At 34.3% G+C, this 19,146-nt stretch overlaps 1 protein-coding gene and 1 long non-coding RNA gene across 3 annotated transcripts; one reads left to right on the plus strand and one right to left on the minus strand.

The window, feature by feature from the left end:
• Positions 1–6,586: 6,586 nt before the first annotated feature.
• On the minus strand, positions 6,587–14,360 carry LOC111409178 (nuclear pore complex protein NUP58). 2 transcript variants are annotated; one of them, XM_023039162.1, is made up of 6 exons: positions 13,969–14,360; positions 13,749–13,863; positions 12,600–13,073; positions 9,653–10,136; positions 8,893–8,933; positions 6,587–6,910 (listed from the first exon to the last, which is right to left on the minus strand). In XM_023039162.1, exons 1-6 carry the CDS (start codon positions 14,220–14,222, stop codon positions 6,878–6,880), a joined length of 1,401 nt encoding a protein of 466 aa, XP_022894930.1. In that variant the 5' UTR covers positions 14,223–14,360; the 3' UTR covers positions 6,587–6,877. The 2 variants fall into 2 exon arrangements, with proteins under 2 accessions (XP_022894930.1, XP_022894929.1); XM_023039161.1 differs by having other exon boundaries at positions 6,587–6,913.
• On the plus strand, positions 10,746–12,512 carry LOC111409179. The gene is made up of 2 exons (XR_002705452.1): positions 10,746–11,187; positions 11,413–12,512. It is a non-coding gene; the product is annotated as an uncharacterized LOC111409179 (long non-coding RNA).
• Positions 14,361–19,146: the final 4,786 nt, after the last annotated feature.

Here is a 19,146-nt window from a genome sequence, read left to right on the forward strand (position 1 = left end):
TTAGAGAATTGTATTTTTTTTCACTTCAATCCATTAAATGGTGTTTATTATTATTTGAGGTGCCTATTTGCACAATATAAAAGTAAATTGATGATGATCAATAATCATGTGCATGGAGGAAATCTATGTTCCTTCCTTTGAAGAATATTTGAAAGGGTTAAATGATTAAAGTTTTGATGAGCGTATATTATTGCAATGAAAATCATGATATTGCATAAAAAATCTCAAAGACCTACACGGTTTTGTTACATATGGGAAAAATCTAAAGTGTTAGAATTTTGGGAAAGAAAGTATGTGAACTTCTATGGCCATTTCTTCACAAGAATTAATTGTGATGATTATAGTTGCATAAGAGAGTGTGACAAACTGTGGTTTTATCCTAATTATTTTGAAAGTGGAAATTGCTTGCCTAATTATTAGGATATGGAAATATTTTATGAAAGACAAATGATGTTTAAAGTTGATGATGTTGCCGAATATCTTTGAAAACTAATCTTATGCAGAATTATAGTTTCATATGACAAAAAGTGATCGTCTCCAAATAAAAATAAGGTAAACATGTACCTTATTATTTGATGATATGGTGCTATCTTGTGAAAGTAATAAATTGAATTTGATTGGAGAAGTCGTAATTTTTGTAAATCAAGATGGTTGATCTTCTTCATTAATTGAATTTGAATTCAATTGTACAACCAACAAGTTGGTTTATGCTTGAAAAAACATTATCGGTTTATGAGATGACCTTGATCAAATTATGTGATAAAAAATTTAAAGATAGTAGGTTTGAAGTACATTGTGACTTAATGATCACTATCAGAAAATACCAAAACGTTCACGAGTATTATTAAAGTGATAAGTGAATGAACTATGAAAGAGTGAATGAACTCTAAGTTCAATTATAATCCCAAATGTGGGGGTTAACATATTGATGAACTCTAAGTTCGAGTATAACCCTAAATGTGGGGTTTATTAATAACGCTTGTGAATTTATAAGGGAAATTCAAGATGCAATATTCCAAATTGTATATGAATTCCTAATTGAGGAATTGTGGGGGTAACTTAGTTTAAAAGTTACTTATACTAGAAAAATATCTATGAATGAGAAAATGTAGAAAATCCCTTACAAAGATAAAATACACTAAGTGGATGAAATGGGTGAAAGCAAGTTATGGCGCTTGGAAAACCAATGAGAATATTTAAATAATATTTATAAATTAAAGATCATTGTAATGACTCAATGATGATTAGTGAATAACCAAATATGAAATCCACAAATTAAAGTGATTGACTTCTAACCATGTTTGAATATCAATAAAGCTAGTAAGTAAGAAAAGATTTTTTGGTGGTGACGAGTCGTATCTATCAAATGAATCGGTCGTTGGCTAGTTATATTTGAAAAGATACTAAGTTACGTGTAATGGAAAGTCTATATATACAATACTTAGGTGCGACTTCACAAGGAATTTATCAAAGGTGAGATAATTTCTGTAGAAAATTTAGCAGATCCTTTAGCTAGACCACTAAAAGGAAGTTTAGAGGTGTCTACTTCGAGTATGATGGGGTTGAAACTCCTAAACTAAACAGGTCCACCAGTGATGGCAAACCTACCTGTTATCATTCAAAAGGTAATCCACGGGTTCAAAGTGTAACAACAAGTCAATCGATATATGGATAGTTACAGCATTATATAAATTTGCGATAACTCTATCTATCTAATTAAAATAATGTTGGTTGTTATAGAAATAAAGGTTAAGCTTAAAGTTCTTAATGAAGTCCAGTGCTAAAATACAAATATTTTGTGTCTCTAAAAGTAATAAAGGTACTGGAAGAACTTCACCTAGACGAAATTCAAGATGGTGGCGCCTTAATAGAGAGTTGGAGTTTTTCTCTTAAAAGTTGGTTGAAATGGCCATTATAGCATTAAGAACATGCAATACTAATGTATGTGTCCTTGTCGGTATTGTCATATGAAATAATTGGTTTAAAGTTTCACGCTACCTTTGATTTCGAATTTACTTTGTTTGGATTACATTATGGTTAAATTTAAATCGAAAGATATCTAATTCTTATGCATGAGTATTGTATAACTTGAATGTGAGATTTTATTGAATTTTGAACAAATAGGGGATTGATGAAAAAATGTTGTTCAAAATCAATAATTGACATATGGAATGAAAACGGAATTGAAAAGCCAAATTATTGACCCATGCGACTACGTGGCCATAACAAGGGCCAAAGGCCCCCATTTTTCATGACCGATGTGACCGTATAGAAGAAACAATTAGCTGTTGAAGGCAATTATGGTTCAAATTTTGGCAGCTTTTCACTTCCTTTTGGCACCATTTTGTATAGCAATGCTTCATGGCTATTAATAGGTGTTTGATGATCATCACAAATACATTGAAAATCATAGTGCAACATATGAATTGTATCAAATACATTCCACAAGAAAGAAAATTCCTTTCTTCCATATTCATACATTCCCTATGTGTTCTTCAAGTTCAAGTAGAAAAATATTTGTGCTTTTATGTTTTTTCTACAACAAGACTTGATCAATCCTACGAACCGTTTATCGCGAGACCCTTTAAGCATCGAAATCATATCCAAGAGGGGGCAAAAATCATTTAAGGACAGCGAGATTAATTTCGTGTTTGAGCCTTTATATGTTGTTTTGATCTCTACTCATTTCATCTTCTTGATATCTCGTTTCTCGATTTTCTTCTCCAAACCCCGGTGGTGAAAATTTTCCAACAGTTCTTTTGTGGACTGTCGACTTGTGTTCAACAAAATGCCTCAAAGAAACATTGTGTCATAAAATGCGCTCATTTCCATCTTTTCTCGTTGTCCTCGCCATGTACATTTGGCCTTTTGGGTGTTTTCAGAGTTGGGAAATGAGGGACTCGTGCCAGATGGATTGTCATTTACGAGCCTTTTGTAGGCATTCTCTAGCTTTGATAATAAGATAGTGGGCTCTTCGGTGCATGCCCTTTTTTGAAGTTTGGATTCTTGAATAATATTCGTGTTCAAACATCTCTGCTCGTGATGTATACGAATTTTGGGGATATGGATTGTGCTAAGTAGTGTGTTGCTTTTGGTGGTTAAAGACGCCATTGCTTGGAACGCCGTAATATCTGGGTGTTTGAAGAATGATGGGATAGTTGAAAGCCTTGAACTTTTTTGCAGAATGTTCAGGGATGAAATTAGTCCAACAAAATTTATGTATTCAATGCTTTTGCTGAAGGATGTTGTTTCTTAGGACTGACATGGTTGTTTGGCACCGTAGAATTGGTGATGGCGTAAAAATAGAAAACAACTCTGAAATGATTGTTCGTGGAAGCCTTGTCGAATGGAGAACTTCAAGCTGCTGAGTCCATATTTTGCCTTTTACGAAAGCGTGATTTGAAGTGCTAGAACTCCATGATGGGAGGATATGGTCACCATGGGAAGGCTGGGAGGCTTTTTGAGTTCATGACAAAATGTTGAGACAAGGCGTGAAACCAGATCAAGTAACGTTTATATCTCTACTTGCTGCTTGCAACCATTGTGACTTGGTGGTTTGAATCCCGAGCCTAAGCACTATTCTTGCATGGTAAGTATGTTAAGTTGAGCAGGATGATTAGAGGAGGCCGAGGAAATGATTACTGAATCACCATTCATAGATAATCATCTGGAATTGTGGAGCTCTCTCTTGAGCTCCTAGGTCACGAATGGAAATTTTAGAATTGGAATCAACGCTGCTGAGCAGATTTTAAGCACCGGTGCAGAAGATTGTGCAATAAAAATACATCTTATGAAACTATATGCAGCAGCAGGGAGATGGGACGACGTTGGGAATCCACAACCAAATATGTCTTTGTTCCAACCGTCGAGTAAGCCCTATACAAAAGATAGGCTGGTTCACTTGAAGAGATTCTTTTCTATGATCAGACCGAATAATGTTGTACATGAGCAAGCTCCATTAAAAATGAGGAAGAGAGTGAAACAATTAATGTTAGAGAAAGAACTAGGTTTAAGCAAGATAGAGGTCACAAAATTACAAATAGTTTCATGTATTTTCAGCCACACCCACAAAATGATGAAATGCACACTTTGTGTATAGTTATGAGTAACCTGATGCCTGAGAAAGCAGATGACATTTGAAATACATAGTATGCAACTGACTTAATCTTCAGTGGGGCGCACCACCCATCGAGGTGGCGCACCTTAGCGGTGCAACCGCCCCACTGAAGTTTCCCCCGTATGCAACTACATGTTTACATTTGTTTTAAGTATTTAAAACTATAGATATGGTGTTTTATTTCAAAGTAGCCACATTTTAAGATAAAATTGACCAAATGGCAGCTTCTATAAATACAATGCAAAATTTATCCTTTAAAAGAATATAGGCCACGGTTCATAAGTGCACAAAGTACATTTTTTGACCCAGATAACAAAAAGACTTTTCAAGTTGCTTGAGTGGTATGATATATCCTCACAAGTAGATGCACTAAAAATAAAACAAATAAAAAAAATTATGACAGATTTCAAAATGTATATCTTAGAAAAATATTAAAACTTACAATCCCGTTTCAGAAAATAAACAAAGGAAATTTTGAATTTAATCAAGTGGATATTGTTCATCAAATATGCTTATATTAACCAACGACGGAGTCAAGACTTGAATTTAGAAGGCATACTTTAAATACGAAAAAAAAAAATTACAAATTTAAATATTTAAAAAAAAAAATGTATTTGTTTTTTTTTTTTTTTTTTTTTTTTTTTTGAGATTTTTTTTTTTGTTAAAAATTTTTTTAAAAATATATCATGTTCTGGTCAAGATTAATTGCAACATGTCAAGATTTTGGGATATACCAATTTTCACTTTTTCCAGTGGAGCCGATTTTCAAGACTGAGATTTACGGACTATATTCAGGCATATCCACGAGACAAAAGCACTATAATTAATTTTCTTTCATAAATATTATTACTGGAAAAGTCCATCGGCAAAAGCTTGTTAGTGATTCAGAGGATGTTTGATTCTCATTTTTTCTAAAATACATTTTTCTTTCTTTTTTTAATCATTCGTTCTTCATTAAAATAATATTACACGTAAATAAAAAAAATTCTTTCTTTTTTAATAACACATTTTCCGTCAATCTACTATTTCAAAATACATTATTCAAAAATAATGTGGCTCAAATATCCCTTCAATATGGACAATTAGCCAAGCTATAGGCCTTGATCAGGATCTGTTTCACAAGCTTGTAGCTGCAATATCCTTCGATAATAGAGAATCCGAGCAAAAGGTTAGTTCTACAAAATTATTACTAAACATTCTAAGCTTTAAGGTAATATCGAGTAGGATTTACATTGGATACATGTAGAGGAAATAAAGGCGTGAACATAACAAAATAGAATGATTAAATTAAGAGAGCGGCAGATTAGGTGGCTAAGAGTATTCCCTTAAAATTCTCTATTTTTAAAAAAACATATTTTTTCATTTGGAGAGCATCTGTAAATTTAAATAGTTAAATCTAACAAACTATTTATATTTAACACTTAATTTCACTATTCCCAAAAAATATTTTTTTATTTTTCTCTATCATTTATTTTAACTAGCTTTTCTTTAAATTATTTTATTAGTTACCTACATTGAAAATTAAAACAATTTAACTGCATTTTATAAAAAATAAATTCTCCAAATTAAAATATTTATTTAAAGAATCTTTTGGAGCATAATTTTAAAAATTGACTCTTTAAAATAAAGAGCATCTCATGTTTAAAGAGTTTCTTGAAGATGCTCTAAGAACATTTTTCATATAACATAAGAAGCAGCTAATCAAGAGAAAAGTGATATCATTATTATAGATTAGATGAGAGAAATATATCAAAACTAACCAAAAGTGATTGCGAACAATCTCACTAAATCTAACGGAAAACAAAGTAAGGAACAAAAAATAATTCATATAATCAATCAAATTATTAAAGGAAAAGGCAAGGATAGTGATCTTTGAGTAAAATATCGCTTGGGAAAGTGTCACCATGCTGCAGATATCATGACAACAGAATGATTTTCAAAATGCTAAAAATCCATAAGAAAAATATAAATAGAAATGTCAAAAGCAAACTGAATGAGATGAGAAATTGCCAAAACATTTGACCTTTCACCCAATCCAATATAAAAGACTAGTCAATCAAATAATAGATAGTAAATAGATCAATTTGAAAATAGATGAATTGTTAGTCATAGAATATTATTCTTATTAGATTTAAACCTAAATGAAGTGTGCAACTCTCCTAGGGTCCCTCATCTAAGATCCCTGGGGAAAAGAATCATGTTACATCTTCACAGATTAAGAACTACGAAATCATTCCTTTCATTCTAGAGTGATAGAGGGACCTTACCATTCAAGCCTTTTTTTTTTTTTTCCATGCTTTCCCAGAGAACTATGTTGGTTGTAAGAAATGTGAATCCACCTTTCCAACAGATTTCTTGAGTGTTCAAATTTATTTATGGCATGAAACAACTTGCAATATGAGTCTAGCTTATTGATACATTCCAGATTTACATTTCCAGCAACTGAGAGCTCATAAGAAATTGGACGAGTACAGAAGTTTTCTAGTTACTCTGGCTGCAAAAATTACAAAGATCCAACTTCACATTGTTACAATGGCATTGCTTTCAAGCAGCAAATTGGTAGCACTAAGAATCAAAACTGAAATTTGACTTTAGTCAGGTAATTTACAACTCAATGAAAATATCGGTAGCCCAGAAACTACAGGAGCACGTGATATCCTAGGGCCATAAGAATCCATTGCAATATCTGGTTCTCATTAGAAGTTGAAAGCAAATCAAACAAAATTTTGCCACCATTTTGATGAACTGATAAGAAGCTGACTACCGACGGCCAGTGCGACTTTTAGCTCTTGCCTTCTGCACGACAAAGGAGACGTAACAGGTTACTTCAAAAGCCTAGTGTATGCTGAACATGGACAAACCCAATGAGAATTAATAACACGTTTCATCCAGATGATGATGATTATGCTAGAACCTTCATTGCTAACCAACATTCACAGTTCTCCCAGGCTAACACGCAAAAAAGCACAAAAAAAGGTGCCAAAAAGAAAAGCAAGGTGTATATCTTCATGGGCCAGTAGACAGATGCATATATGTCCAAAGGATTCATAATCAAAATCTCTAAAATTACTACACTTGGAGTCCAAAGGATTCAGAATCTTTAACTTCAGATTGTTTAACATTGTATTAAAGCAAGTTAAAGTTCTGAATTCAAGTCTCACAGCCATCCATTAATGAAACTTATGCACTTTTTATGCCTTCGATGAAAATAGTGAGTCTAGCGAGCGCGTGGGGGCTTGTTGAAGGCAAATTTAAATAAATTCATATCCTATCAGGAACAACTTAAGCTTTTAATTTCTGTCATTTAACACTAAGGTGCTTGACCAGTTTTCCAGGAAAATGAAGATATCTGGGACAAGATTTATACAGTTTTATGCTGCAAACAATGTGAAAAAAATAATCTCTCTGTCCATGTTTAATTACTAAGACAAACTCCAAATACATAAAATATCATATAAAACCACTGGCATTTCTCCCAATGCAGAACCCCAACAAAAAAACACAGATCACAACTAAAACAACTCCTTGCAAGCCCAACACAACAAACTCAACCACTTACAGCAGGAGCGATCAAGCTCAACAGCAACTACTGTCCATACAAAACATAAATCCTGAAAGACAATTTTCTGAAAATGACCATGTAGGAGAAAGAATGTGAAATACGGCCACATTGTAAAGTCTCTTTTACAATGACCAGAATTTTAGAGTATTAATAAAATAATCTTATCTATACTCCTATTTCATTCATTATCGTGCCTAAAAAATCAGAAAGTTAAATGCCATTTCTTCAGTAAACGAAAACTAGGCAAAATCTGGACTTTCATTTATCTTGGGTTCTTTCAACCTTCTCGGAGATCCTTATTCCATTACTACAATATAGTTGTTACACTATCAGTTCACGTGATTTTTTTTAATAATGCCCACCCAACTTTTTGATAGATCTTGAGGGAAAACCCTTTAAAACAATAACCTAGCAATAGTAATATAACTGTAGCATTTTTTCAATATCAGAAACATGTATCTGCGCAGGTAAGTGAAAAAGTTAACCAAAGGTTAAGCTGGTCAAAACTTCTTATACTCAAGTGACTATTTTTAACTTTGACCGTGAAAAAAGGGCTATGTTGAACCACTTCGTATCCTGCAGTCATTGCTACTGGCAGCATAGAGTACGTCTTTCTTTTATTTATCAAACATCTAGAAATCCCACCAGACTTGTGTCACCAACATTTCTCAGTCTTAACAATCATTGACTTCAATATTCATTATGATTGTGAATTGCTGACCTTCAACAATCATAGGTATCACTTTTGGAATTCTTCCATTATGCTCCCGTGTACATTAAAATATGCCAACCTCAATGATAAAATCTCCACACATGACCTTTCTGAAGCAATATGTCAAAATATGACATCCAAGTTCAATCGAACCAGCAAATGACTCATCACTTATCATGATATGATATCGGAAAAGAGGCCTAGATAAAAATGGAAAAAATCTTAGGGAATTAATGTTCTAATCTGTGTGATTCTATCTAAAAAATTCATTTCCATTTGCCTTTTTCTCTGTAACAATCAATTTTCAGCAGACAGCTCCAGTAAGTCAACGTACATTATAATGTCAGATAGTTAAAACAATAACAATTTTTCTCACATGCAAAGCATATTCTTCTTTTGAGAGGACAGATATCCAGGGAGTGAGTAAGACATAAGGAAGCAAAGGGAAAGATACGAAAAGCCTGCCCAGAGATAACTAAAATAAGAAATTAAATTACTCACTGAAATAGTCCCAAAGCTCGCTCCTGAGCCTGTTGCAGCTCCTATTGACAATGCAAAGGAATCCAGTAAAGAAAAGTTCAAAAAGAATGATATTCAAATAGGGGAAAAGAAACATTATGGTTAAATATAAGTATTACAGGAGTAAAACGCCTGGAATATAATTTGAATTACTGACAATTTTTTGTCTCATATATTACTTCATTTGGCAATAGTATGCAGTTGATAGAAAAGTTTGCTCTCCAAATTGTCGTGATAATTAGTCAAAGTACAAATGATGTTGACCAAGAACTAGTTGATAACAATATTCATGTCAAGTAGCAAGATACAAATCATAGAAGCATATCATAAACCAATACAGATAGGTTGAAAAGCAGGACGAGAAGGGTAGATTAGTTACGATTAACAACACAAAGAAAATGGCAACCAGTGGAAGGAAACTATGTTACGAAAGCATTGAACATCACATAACCTCATTTAAACCCATATGTGATAACCAATCTGAACTTGATGAAGAGGAGCTCCTGTTGTTTCACAGGTAATAATTTCTCAATAGGAAAGTAGAGAACTAAAATTCAGCCCATTCCACCAAATTTCAACAAGAAAAATAATTATGCTCTGGGGTAAAACAATGAAATCAAATTCTTACGCTAAATAATAAAATGATATAAATTAACCAATTTCCATTTTCTCCTGCCAGTCATCTAGATAGACTGGTTGAAAATGCTGAAGTTGATTGTTTAATTTGATATTCAAAAGTTACCTGTAGCAAAAGGAGTTGAAGAGGTTGAGGGTCCAGAAGGAGTTGAGCTAAATAATGGAGCTGAAGTGCCAAAAGCTGAGGTGGAAACAGACAATGAACCAAGAGGTGAAGTCTGAGGGGTTACACCAGAAGATGCAAACAAAGAGGAGACAGGAGCAGATGTGGTAGGAGTGGAAAACAGAGAAAGTGATGTGACAGCAGATGGTGTAGCAAAGAGTGAGGTTCCACTTCCAGATGAAGCTGATATGGGTGTAGTTGATGTCCCAGTTGCAGCGGAGCTGGTAAGCAGCCCAGCCACTTGAGTTGATGGTTGGCAAACTGCCGGCAAATGTAGAGTTGGGTGCACTCTTCGAGCAGCAGCCTCTTGTTTGGCTGTTTCCCGCCGATCAGCCTCAAGAAATGGATCGTTCCCATCCCCACGACAGCGTTGGTCAGCAAGGTACGTAGTTTTCATGGATTCAATGTGCTGATGGATGCTCTCCACCTACAGCATTAATTATGACAAGCATCGAATCAACATCACCATAGGAAAAGTTATAAGAACGGCATACCCGTATCAATAAAGCAAGATTGTTAAACAAACGGTTGGAAAAGTCAAAATATCATTATATGCAATGTGGCATCCTTGCATTCTGAAATGAACTAAGTGATATATAGCATCCTTGCATTCTGAAAATGTGAGGAAAACAATAATAACAGCATGGGAAGGGCAAAAGTTCCAACACAAGGATATTTTCCAATTTCCAATAAAAGCATTTTTTAAGATAATCACAAACCGTGAGTGTTTTCTATTATGACCCAATTTTTTCAAGTAATTCAATCAATATCTGAAATTAAAATTTCAATTTAGCACGTCCTGAATGAGCCTCAAAAACACACACGATCTTACGTGGAAAAATGATGACGTGGACCATGATATGTAAAATATTCAAAAAATAAATATGACCATATTTGGTGGGCTTATTTCCTAAAGGTAAGCACCAAAAAGCTGGCTTACTTTTTAGGAATAAGCCCACCCAAAAGAGTGTTTAGAAAATAGAGGAAAATTTGAACAAGACCTTCTTCCCCATCAAACATTTACGCCCGTCAGCCAGCATTCACGTTTTCCACATATGGCCTGTCCCTTAACACTGACACCAGGATAGCACGGGTGTTGGTGATGCAAATTGTGTTTGATCAGAACCCGGTATTCTGGGAATTGAAGTTCGTTACCAGGAGACTATATTGCAAAACATCAATTGCAGTGAACAAACCTAGTAGTTGTGATGATAGCTGGAGCTCAGGCATGTGATATTGCACTCAAGCTGAAGAATTCTTCCAGAGCATATGGTCAGTAGGGTAACATTTACTTGGTAGAAATTAAAAATTACAGCCTGCGGTGGCAGCTGGGAATGTGGAAATGCTGGAACAATTATCGTGGGTGTGGTGCATAGGGCAGCTTTATCTGCATCTGCAGTGATTAGATTCTGAATATTTGGAGTCTGAACATGGTATTTTTCTCTCTTTTAACACCGAGTTGAATGTGGGATAAAAAGGTGGTTTCCAGAGCATATGGTCAGTAGGGTAACATTTACTTGGTAGAAATTAAAAATTACAGCCTGCGGTGGCAGCTGGGAATGTGGAAATGCTGGAACAATTATCGTGGGTGTGGTGCATAGGGCAGCTTTATCTGCATCTGCAGTGATTAGATTCTGAATATTTGGAGTCTGAACATGGTATTTTTCTCTCTTTTAACACCGAGTTGAATGTGGGATAAAAAGGTGGTCATTACTCCACTGCGGTGATTCATCAAGAGAATCATATTTGTCTCCTCAACATGGAACTGAAATGAGAGCCATAAAGGAGGCTATTGTTCCACTGGGACAATTTCGGTCATAAGACAAACTTGCTATTTGCCAATAGTCTAGATGGTAGCTAACTTTTTTATTGCATTTCTGTTTTTCTTTTTGTTATCATTTTGAAGTTGTAGCGTAGTCTATCTTTCTGCCCAGAATTAATTCCCAATGAAACCTGTTAGGACTTAGGACTGATGGCAGCAGATACATCCCAATTTTCAGCAACAGCGTTTCAGTGTAAATTTAAAGCTAAACTTAGATCTCTTAGAGTAATTGTACCTATAAAAAAGATAGTTGTACACATTTATGATTACAGCCTGGAAGACCAGTAAAATACCAAAAGCTTAGGCAGCTCTCTGGGATCCTAACGACAATGAGGTGCAAAAGCATGGGGAACAGGAATGGATACCTTGGTAGTTCATGGCATAGACAATGAGTATTCACCCTTGGTCTATGCGGATCAGGACCTGCATTAGTAAAGTTTCCTAAAAGGATGAGCTTAATCAAAGTTTTTATTCTATTGATTGCATTGTTGACTTCTGTAGAGATCTGGAATTTTTCTGTGACATGTAAAACAGTAGTAGTTCTGTGGGAGAGTCACTGCAACCTATGAGTTTCCACTTTAGCTTTCTTCTGTAGGTTTATTGCACATTTGTGCCTTTTTCATGAAGCAGACAGCAAAAAATACCCAGGTTTTTTCATCTGAGATAAAATGTTGGCTGAGGGACTGAGAATTAGGTGTGGAATTGAAGAGGTTATTTTATTTCCTTTCTTTTCAGGGGGTAAAAAATATTGGTATTCTAAACTTTTCATTACCCATCATTTTATTCCATGTAGGAGTTCAAGCATATTTTCCTTCTGGCAATAAAACAGAGCATAGCCCGTGGTTCACTAAAATTGAAATGATAAACTACCACAATGTTCAACTGAAAAACTGAAAGGTCGCATCATTATTGAAATGACAAAGTTCGTGATTTTTTCCAAACTATTCCCTTAAATCGAACCAATTAGATTTAAAACAAATGCACAAAGCATGGGATTACTGACAGTTGTAAAACCACGGCATGTTAGTTCGTCAATTACAATTTACAACCTAGGGAGGGAAAGATTACCTTTGCTGCAACATGAACAAAAAAGTCATGTACATTTTTCATTACTTTGGGTAGAGACTGCAACAAGGATGAACTTGAATTGAAAGAGTTCTTGTCAGAATCTAAGATAATCAACTGTTCTAAGTCTTCAATCCACTGGCGACAATCAGAGAGAAACTTCTCAAATCTGGCAATAGTCTGTTGCAAAAATGGTGATGGTTTCTTCGGGATACCACTATAAAAATCAAACACTGGCATCATAGAATTAGTTGGGGGTGGATTACTGGATGTCAGACCTACTGTTGCTCCTGATGTCTGGGATGGTGTGGTAGCACTTGCTGCAGCAGCTTTGTTTTGCTGAAGAAACCTTGGTCGCAACATCATGTATGAACGAACAGCAACCTCGGCATTTTTTAACATATCTTTGACAACAGTCATTAGCTCTTGCAATATTGCTTTCTGTCTTTCCATTGACATATTGATTCCACCAAGGTCCTGAAAAGTAAGATATGTAACTTTAAGAAATTGCAATATACAAACAGTAGCATGAGAACGAAGATAACTGTGAATTATTTTCTCAATCAAATTAGTATTTCCAAAATCTTTAAGCACAGACTTAATAATGTAGCAGCAGACTAACCAACAAAGCAGGAAATATTCGATGCCATGAATTAGCACGAAAACAAAGAATGTATGGATTTTTTTTTTTTTCTCAATCAAATTAATATGTCCACAATCTTCAATACGAAAAATCGAATGCTTTGGCCATTGACAATTTTTAACCACAAACCTAATAATCTATTAGCAAAAAGATTAACCAACCAAAAAAATACTTGAAGCCATGTACATTAACCAGCTAAGTACATGACTGGGCAGAACAACAACGAGAAATATTCTAAGATGAGGCCTGTAACTAATGACAGAAATTTCAAACAGTTATTCAAAACATTAGCAAGGACACTAATTGAGAACTCAGTGTAACTGCTTCACATTGTCAAATTCGTTTCGTTATATCTCAGTTGGAGGTATAAAGCATATTCTCCAACCCATTAGCCTTCGAATATTTGTCAGAATTCATGTTAAAATTAAACTGAAGCAAAAAATAAAATAAAAATACACACATGAAAGAGCTTCTTGAAAATTTTAAAAAGAAGGCATAAATATATACACCTGAACAATCTGGCTGGCATCAAGCTCAAATCCTTGGCTAGAAACCGAAGAATCATAAAGACGACTGCACTGATCCAATCTCTGGCTCTCATCCCTGTACTCCAATATTTTCTCCCTGCATCCATAAAAGACCCATATTCCCAATCACTCAAAAAGTTTGGAAAAAAATGAAATGCAGAACGCATGCCCAAGAAAAACATAAAATGAAACCGAAATTTACTCAATTTGCAGGAGGAGTTTTCGCGAGTCAGGGTGGAGGTCATCCCATTTGGTGCTATAAGTAGCGGGACTTTTATCGCTAGTTAAAAGATAAAGCTGCTGAGGATGCTGCGTCTGTTGCTGTTGCAATTGTGGCTGCTGGGGTTGGAATTGAAATTGATGCGGCTGTTGAAATGGAGTGGTTTGGGAAAATGGCGAGGGTTGGAATGGGGATTGTTGTTGCGGTTGCGGTTGCGGAGTAAATGAGAAAGCCATTTGATTTATGGTTTACAAGAATTCATTAATTGGGAATGATTATGTTGAATTGAAGGGCATACCTTGGAAAGATTGAACTTTGAGAAAAGAAAAAAACCCCGTTCGTACTTCAAAACCCTAGACTGCCGGGAAGATGAAAGAAAAGGGCGCCATTTTGGTTTAAAATTTGGGAAATTGTAAGGCTATTTTTGTTTTCCATTCTTTCTCCATTAAATGAAAAATATGATCGTTATTCATCATATCAGGTCACAAAATTTAAATTTTTATCTTTTACATGAAGTTCATAACAACTATATTTTTCATTTTCATTCTTACAAAAATGAAAAACAAACGAGGCCTAAATATCAAAACAAAGGTACATTTTTCTTGATATTTCGGCCTAAGAAAAGGGAGTAATGTGGACCAAGGACAAAAGTTATATTGGAGTTTAGATCGACCCCCTCGCGATCTCCCGTTGCAATTTAGTGCATGCTTGGCCCTCTTTAAAATTTTAAATTATTTGTTATTGGGGGTGTTTGAGTCACATTATTTTGATAATAATATATTATTGAATAGTGTATTAATGGAAAATGTGTGGTTAAAAAATAAGAAAATTTTTTTGATTTGCGTGTAATATTATTTTATTGAAAAATGTGTGATTAAAATGATATCAAATCACTGTTTAAAAATGCATTTTTTTGAAATAATGTGGCTCAAACAGGCTCATAGTATCATTTTTCACCATACATTCACACAATTAAAGATTCTATACATAAATTAATAAAGTTTCTTTACTTTTTAATCACAAATTTTATAAAAAAAATATTATTTAAAGCTCTTTAATTTCTCAAATAATAGATGAGAAATGGGGTCTTAATTGATCATGAGTTATGATTACCTCGTTCCTTTGTTATTAGACGAGTCACTCGTCAACTCAGCTCACTCTTGAGGCGAGCAAGCCGAGCTGATTTTTCCTTGCAAGCCAGTCAACTACTTTTATAGCTTGGCTCCCTCACAAGGTGAAACAGTTGAGGCTATGTTTGAGGCCGGTTTGTCATGCAAATTATTTTATTGGAATAATATGTGGTTAAAAAATGAGTTTGAAAAAAAAAAATTGTTGAAAAATAGGAATCAAACAGAGACTAAATTTCAATGAAATTTTTAAAAAAAAAATGTGGTGGGAGTAGTGACTCATAAATCGAGTTACAAAATTTTGAAACGAGCTGACTCATGGTATGCTGAGCCCATTAACATCTCTATTGTGCTTTCTATGCGAAAATATCTTTATTTGATATTAGGCAAGATTTATCTGATTATTCACAATTGACTTCACATCACCGGTAGATTTATTAATGAAGTTAGTTGTCTTGATACTGAGATTAAGAGGTGACACTTTAATAACGTGTCATACGCTAGTGCTTCAAGTGTTGTGGAGAGTCAATTTTATATCCGAATCTAGGGCTAGCATTACTTTCTTGGTGAATATTAGGAAGTTTTTCTTTCAGTCCTTTAATTGCAAAAGAAGTAACGTGATTCTTCAAAGAACGTAATCACATAATGGCGATTAATTATGCCTATATTTGACCTCCGCTTCCTAAAATTCATTTTTTTCTGAAACTCATTTCCAATCATAAATTTTATAGGATTCACAATTTTTATCAACTTTTCAATTACATATTTCACCAACTTTTATCAAAATTTATTAAAAATTTAATTTTTTATGCAAACCAAACGTGGGCTAGATGTCAACTTTGCAGGATGTCTTCATGGTCTAAAGTATATTTACAACATGCTCAGAGTAAGCCCTTGTAACTTCCTTCACTCTTTCAAAAAGTTCATGAGCAGCTATGGATTGCATGTGATATGTGGTCAAAAAATTTTATCCATGGGCTGTTGATAATTTAACCTATCTGTTTGCCAATTAAGATTTATAATGATTGTAGTGAAGCAATTTTCTTCATCAAGTACAACTTTCGCTCCAGTGATTCTGAATAGATAAAGATCTAGTCCCTAATTGGTAGCAATTTTTCACATCAAAAAATCAATTTTTTGAACGTTATTTCACTATTTCAATCGTCATTTTTTACTTATTTACTCACAGGTGGGACCTACTTTTCTCTCTAACAGTCAAAAAAATAATTCTTAGAATCACTATCGAATAGACCCCTAGTATTTTATCATCTGAATAATGGACGAAAATGTGATATCCATGTAGATCTTAAATGTTTACAACCAAGAGGCTTAAACCTGTTGTTTCTTGAAAGGCATATAGATGTATGGGGTCTTGGATCTTCTGATGTGCTTGGTTAGTAAGAGCTTTATAAATTTATTGCATGTAGTTGTAGTGCTGACAAAAGTGCTATTTATGGATTCGAGTTATCATTGCAATACTGTTGTTCTCAAAAATCTATCGCGTGTTAATTTGTCATTTGCGACTTTATTAACTTCTCCGATTCATCTTAGCTTGCTCAATTGATTACTTTCTAGTTTTGATATAGAAAAATTTGAGCAGGTCGTATATAATATAGCAGCTTCTACTATCAATCACTTCATTTTTGTGAGTTTGTTGTATGTTTTTAGATGTTATATGCTCCATTTCTATGAGGAAATGTTTTGAGATGTTATGCTTGTTATTTTGCAAGGAAATGTATAGAGTTGATATGCTTTTGTTTTCGTTAGGAAATGTTGTTACCTTTAGAGGCATTCGGTTATAACTTCCATGTTGGGTAATGAAGGATCATTATAGACTTGCATTGGCATCACTGGGTAAGTTCTATTGTCTATGCCACACCTGTGCGTCATATTGATCATGTTAGTTTATTTGCCAAAGTTGCGACCATAGTACAAATTTAAGTGTATTACTATGCAATGACGGCCAGCAGATCTAGGCACAAGCTGGCTAGGACATCAGCATGTGCTCACCCTGGCCTAGATCCAAAAAGTTCTTTTTTTTTAGCTAGATTTTTTTAAGTTAAGCCCATGTCTTTTAACCAGTAGCCCGTGTCCACTGTTTAATCCAAACAATATACTCCAACTACTTAACCCAAATCAAAGTTAGAGCCATGCTTGGGCACCAGGTAGGGGGTTCTGTAGAACCCCTCCAGAAGACACACAAACAAGGGTGGGGTAGGGATTTTTGGGGTCATTTTTTAATGACGTGGGATTCAGCTCATGTGAAGGATTTGGAAAACTTCTGTTGAAATGATTCAATACATCCATCAAAACTCTCAAAGTTATGACCCAACTTGGCCAAACCCAAACCTAAACTATCAAATCTCCCTCCCAGTAAATCAATCATAATTCAATTCCCATTTCTTTATTTCTCTCTCCTTAGTGCTCACGCCATCATAGTGTCTCTAACTCTCCGGCACTTCAATTTTGCCTGCGCAGTAGAACTTATCCGTCTACGAATCGCCGTCGTGAAAATTTCTCTAACTAGGCTCTCTCAATCCCCCACTTCTGGAAAATTAAGGAACCCAAATCAAATATTGCATCTCGTAGAAGTGTAGGGCACTCGCATTACAACAGCTTCTGACATTGTTGTTTCTACTTGTTGAACGTCCAGAAGAAATTTTCTTTGTTTGAACATTTTTTAAGGTGCAACGCAGGCGTGTAGGAAAAGTTTGATCCCCTGATAAGTAAGTGCTCGTTTGGCCCCCATTAGATTAAATTTTATTTTTCTCACTCTAATTTTCAATTACAATCTTCTATAAAATAATATTACACGTAAACAAAAAAAAAATCTGTATTTTTCAACCACTCATTCATCAAGAAAAAAGTATTATTTCACCTATTTTAATTTGAAAAAATGGGGCCAAACGAGGGCTAAATGTCCTCGTCGCTTGTTGCTCTATCATCAAAATACAGAAATTGAATGTTGTTGCCTTGTAGACAAGTTAGTTAACTAGTTGTTGTTTACTTGTTGCCTTGTTATCTTAATTATTTGTTATTTACTTGTTATCTTTCCGATGAATTTTATGTTTAAATCCTCGTTGGGAACCATTTCAAAATAAAAGAATTTTACTTTGACGTTATATATGAATTTATTATATATACTTTTAAATTTTAGCTTGTGTGCTAAAATTTTTTGGATCCGTCCCTGATGATGGCCGTAAATTAGTTGGACACGTCATATTTGAAGATGATTTTCGATTATCCCATATTTTTCAAAGTTGTCAAAAAATATTTTTAAATTCGTATTAACCATGAGCTCGGCTTCTAGAACTTTACTTGGTGTAAAGGAGCGCCATTAAGTCGAAATTTATCAAATTTTGGCATAATCCACATTGAAGTCCTCTTTAGCCCCAGTCTCATCTGTATACAACAGCTGAGTCTTATCATACATATTTTTATCGTTCCGCTTCCAAATTCGAATGTCCATGTGCGTATCCTAGGATCCCTAATTGTCGTGTGGCATAGCAGTTAGTACAAAAATTATAATTGGAGGAATCAAGCGTGAGCTATTATTTTGCTTATATTCCACTATAGAAGAAGCTGATCTCTTTAGAGAATCCACGGTTAAAAGTGAGTCTAACTAGGCGGAGTCGAGTCATGGCCAGAGAGTTGCTTGAATTTGAATTTGTGACTTTAAAAACCACCATGTAAGTTACTTTGAAATATCAAAAGTTAGACCTTGTTTGAGCCCCGTTATTTGGTAAAAATAGATTTCAAAATAGTGATTTTTTTGAAAAATGTGTGGTTGAAAAGTGAGAAACGTTTTAGATTTATGTGTAAAATTACTTTATTAAGAGAATTTGAAGAAAAATGTATTATGAAAAAATGGGGCTCAAACAGCCATTATTTCGAAAATATATTTTTTTCTCTATTTTAATTTTAGTCACACGTTCTTCAACGAAACAATATTATATACAAATTCAAAATATTTTCTTATTTTTAACTACACGATCTCCATCAAAATGCTATTCCAAAAGGCATTAAAAAAAAA

Source organism: Olea europaea, chromosome 14 (assembly GCF_002742605.1).
Source record: "Olea europaea var. sylvestris chromosome 14, O_europaea_v1, whole genome shotgun sequence".
Lineage (NCBI taxonomy): Eukaryota > Viridiplantae > Streptophyta > Magnoliopsida > Lamiales > Oleaceae > Olea > Olea europaea.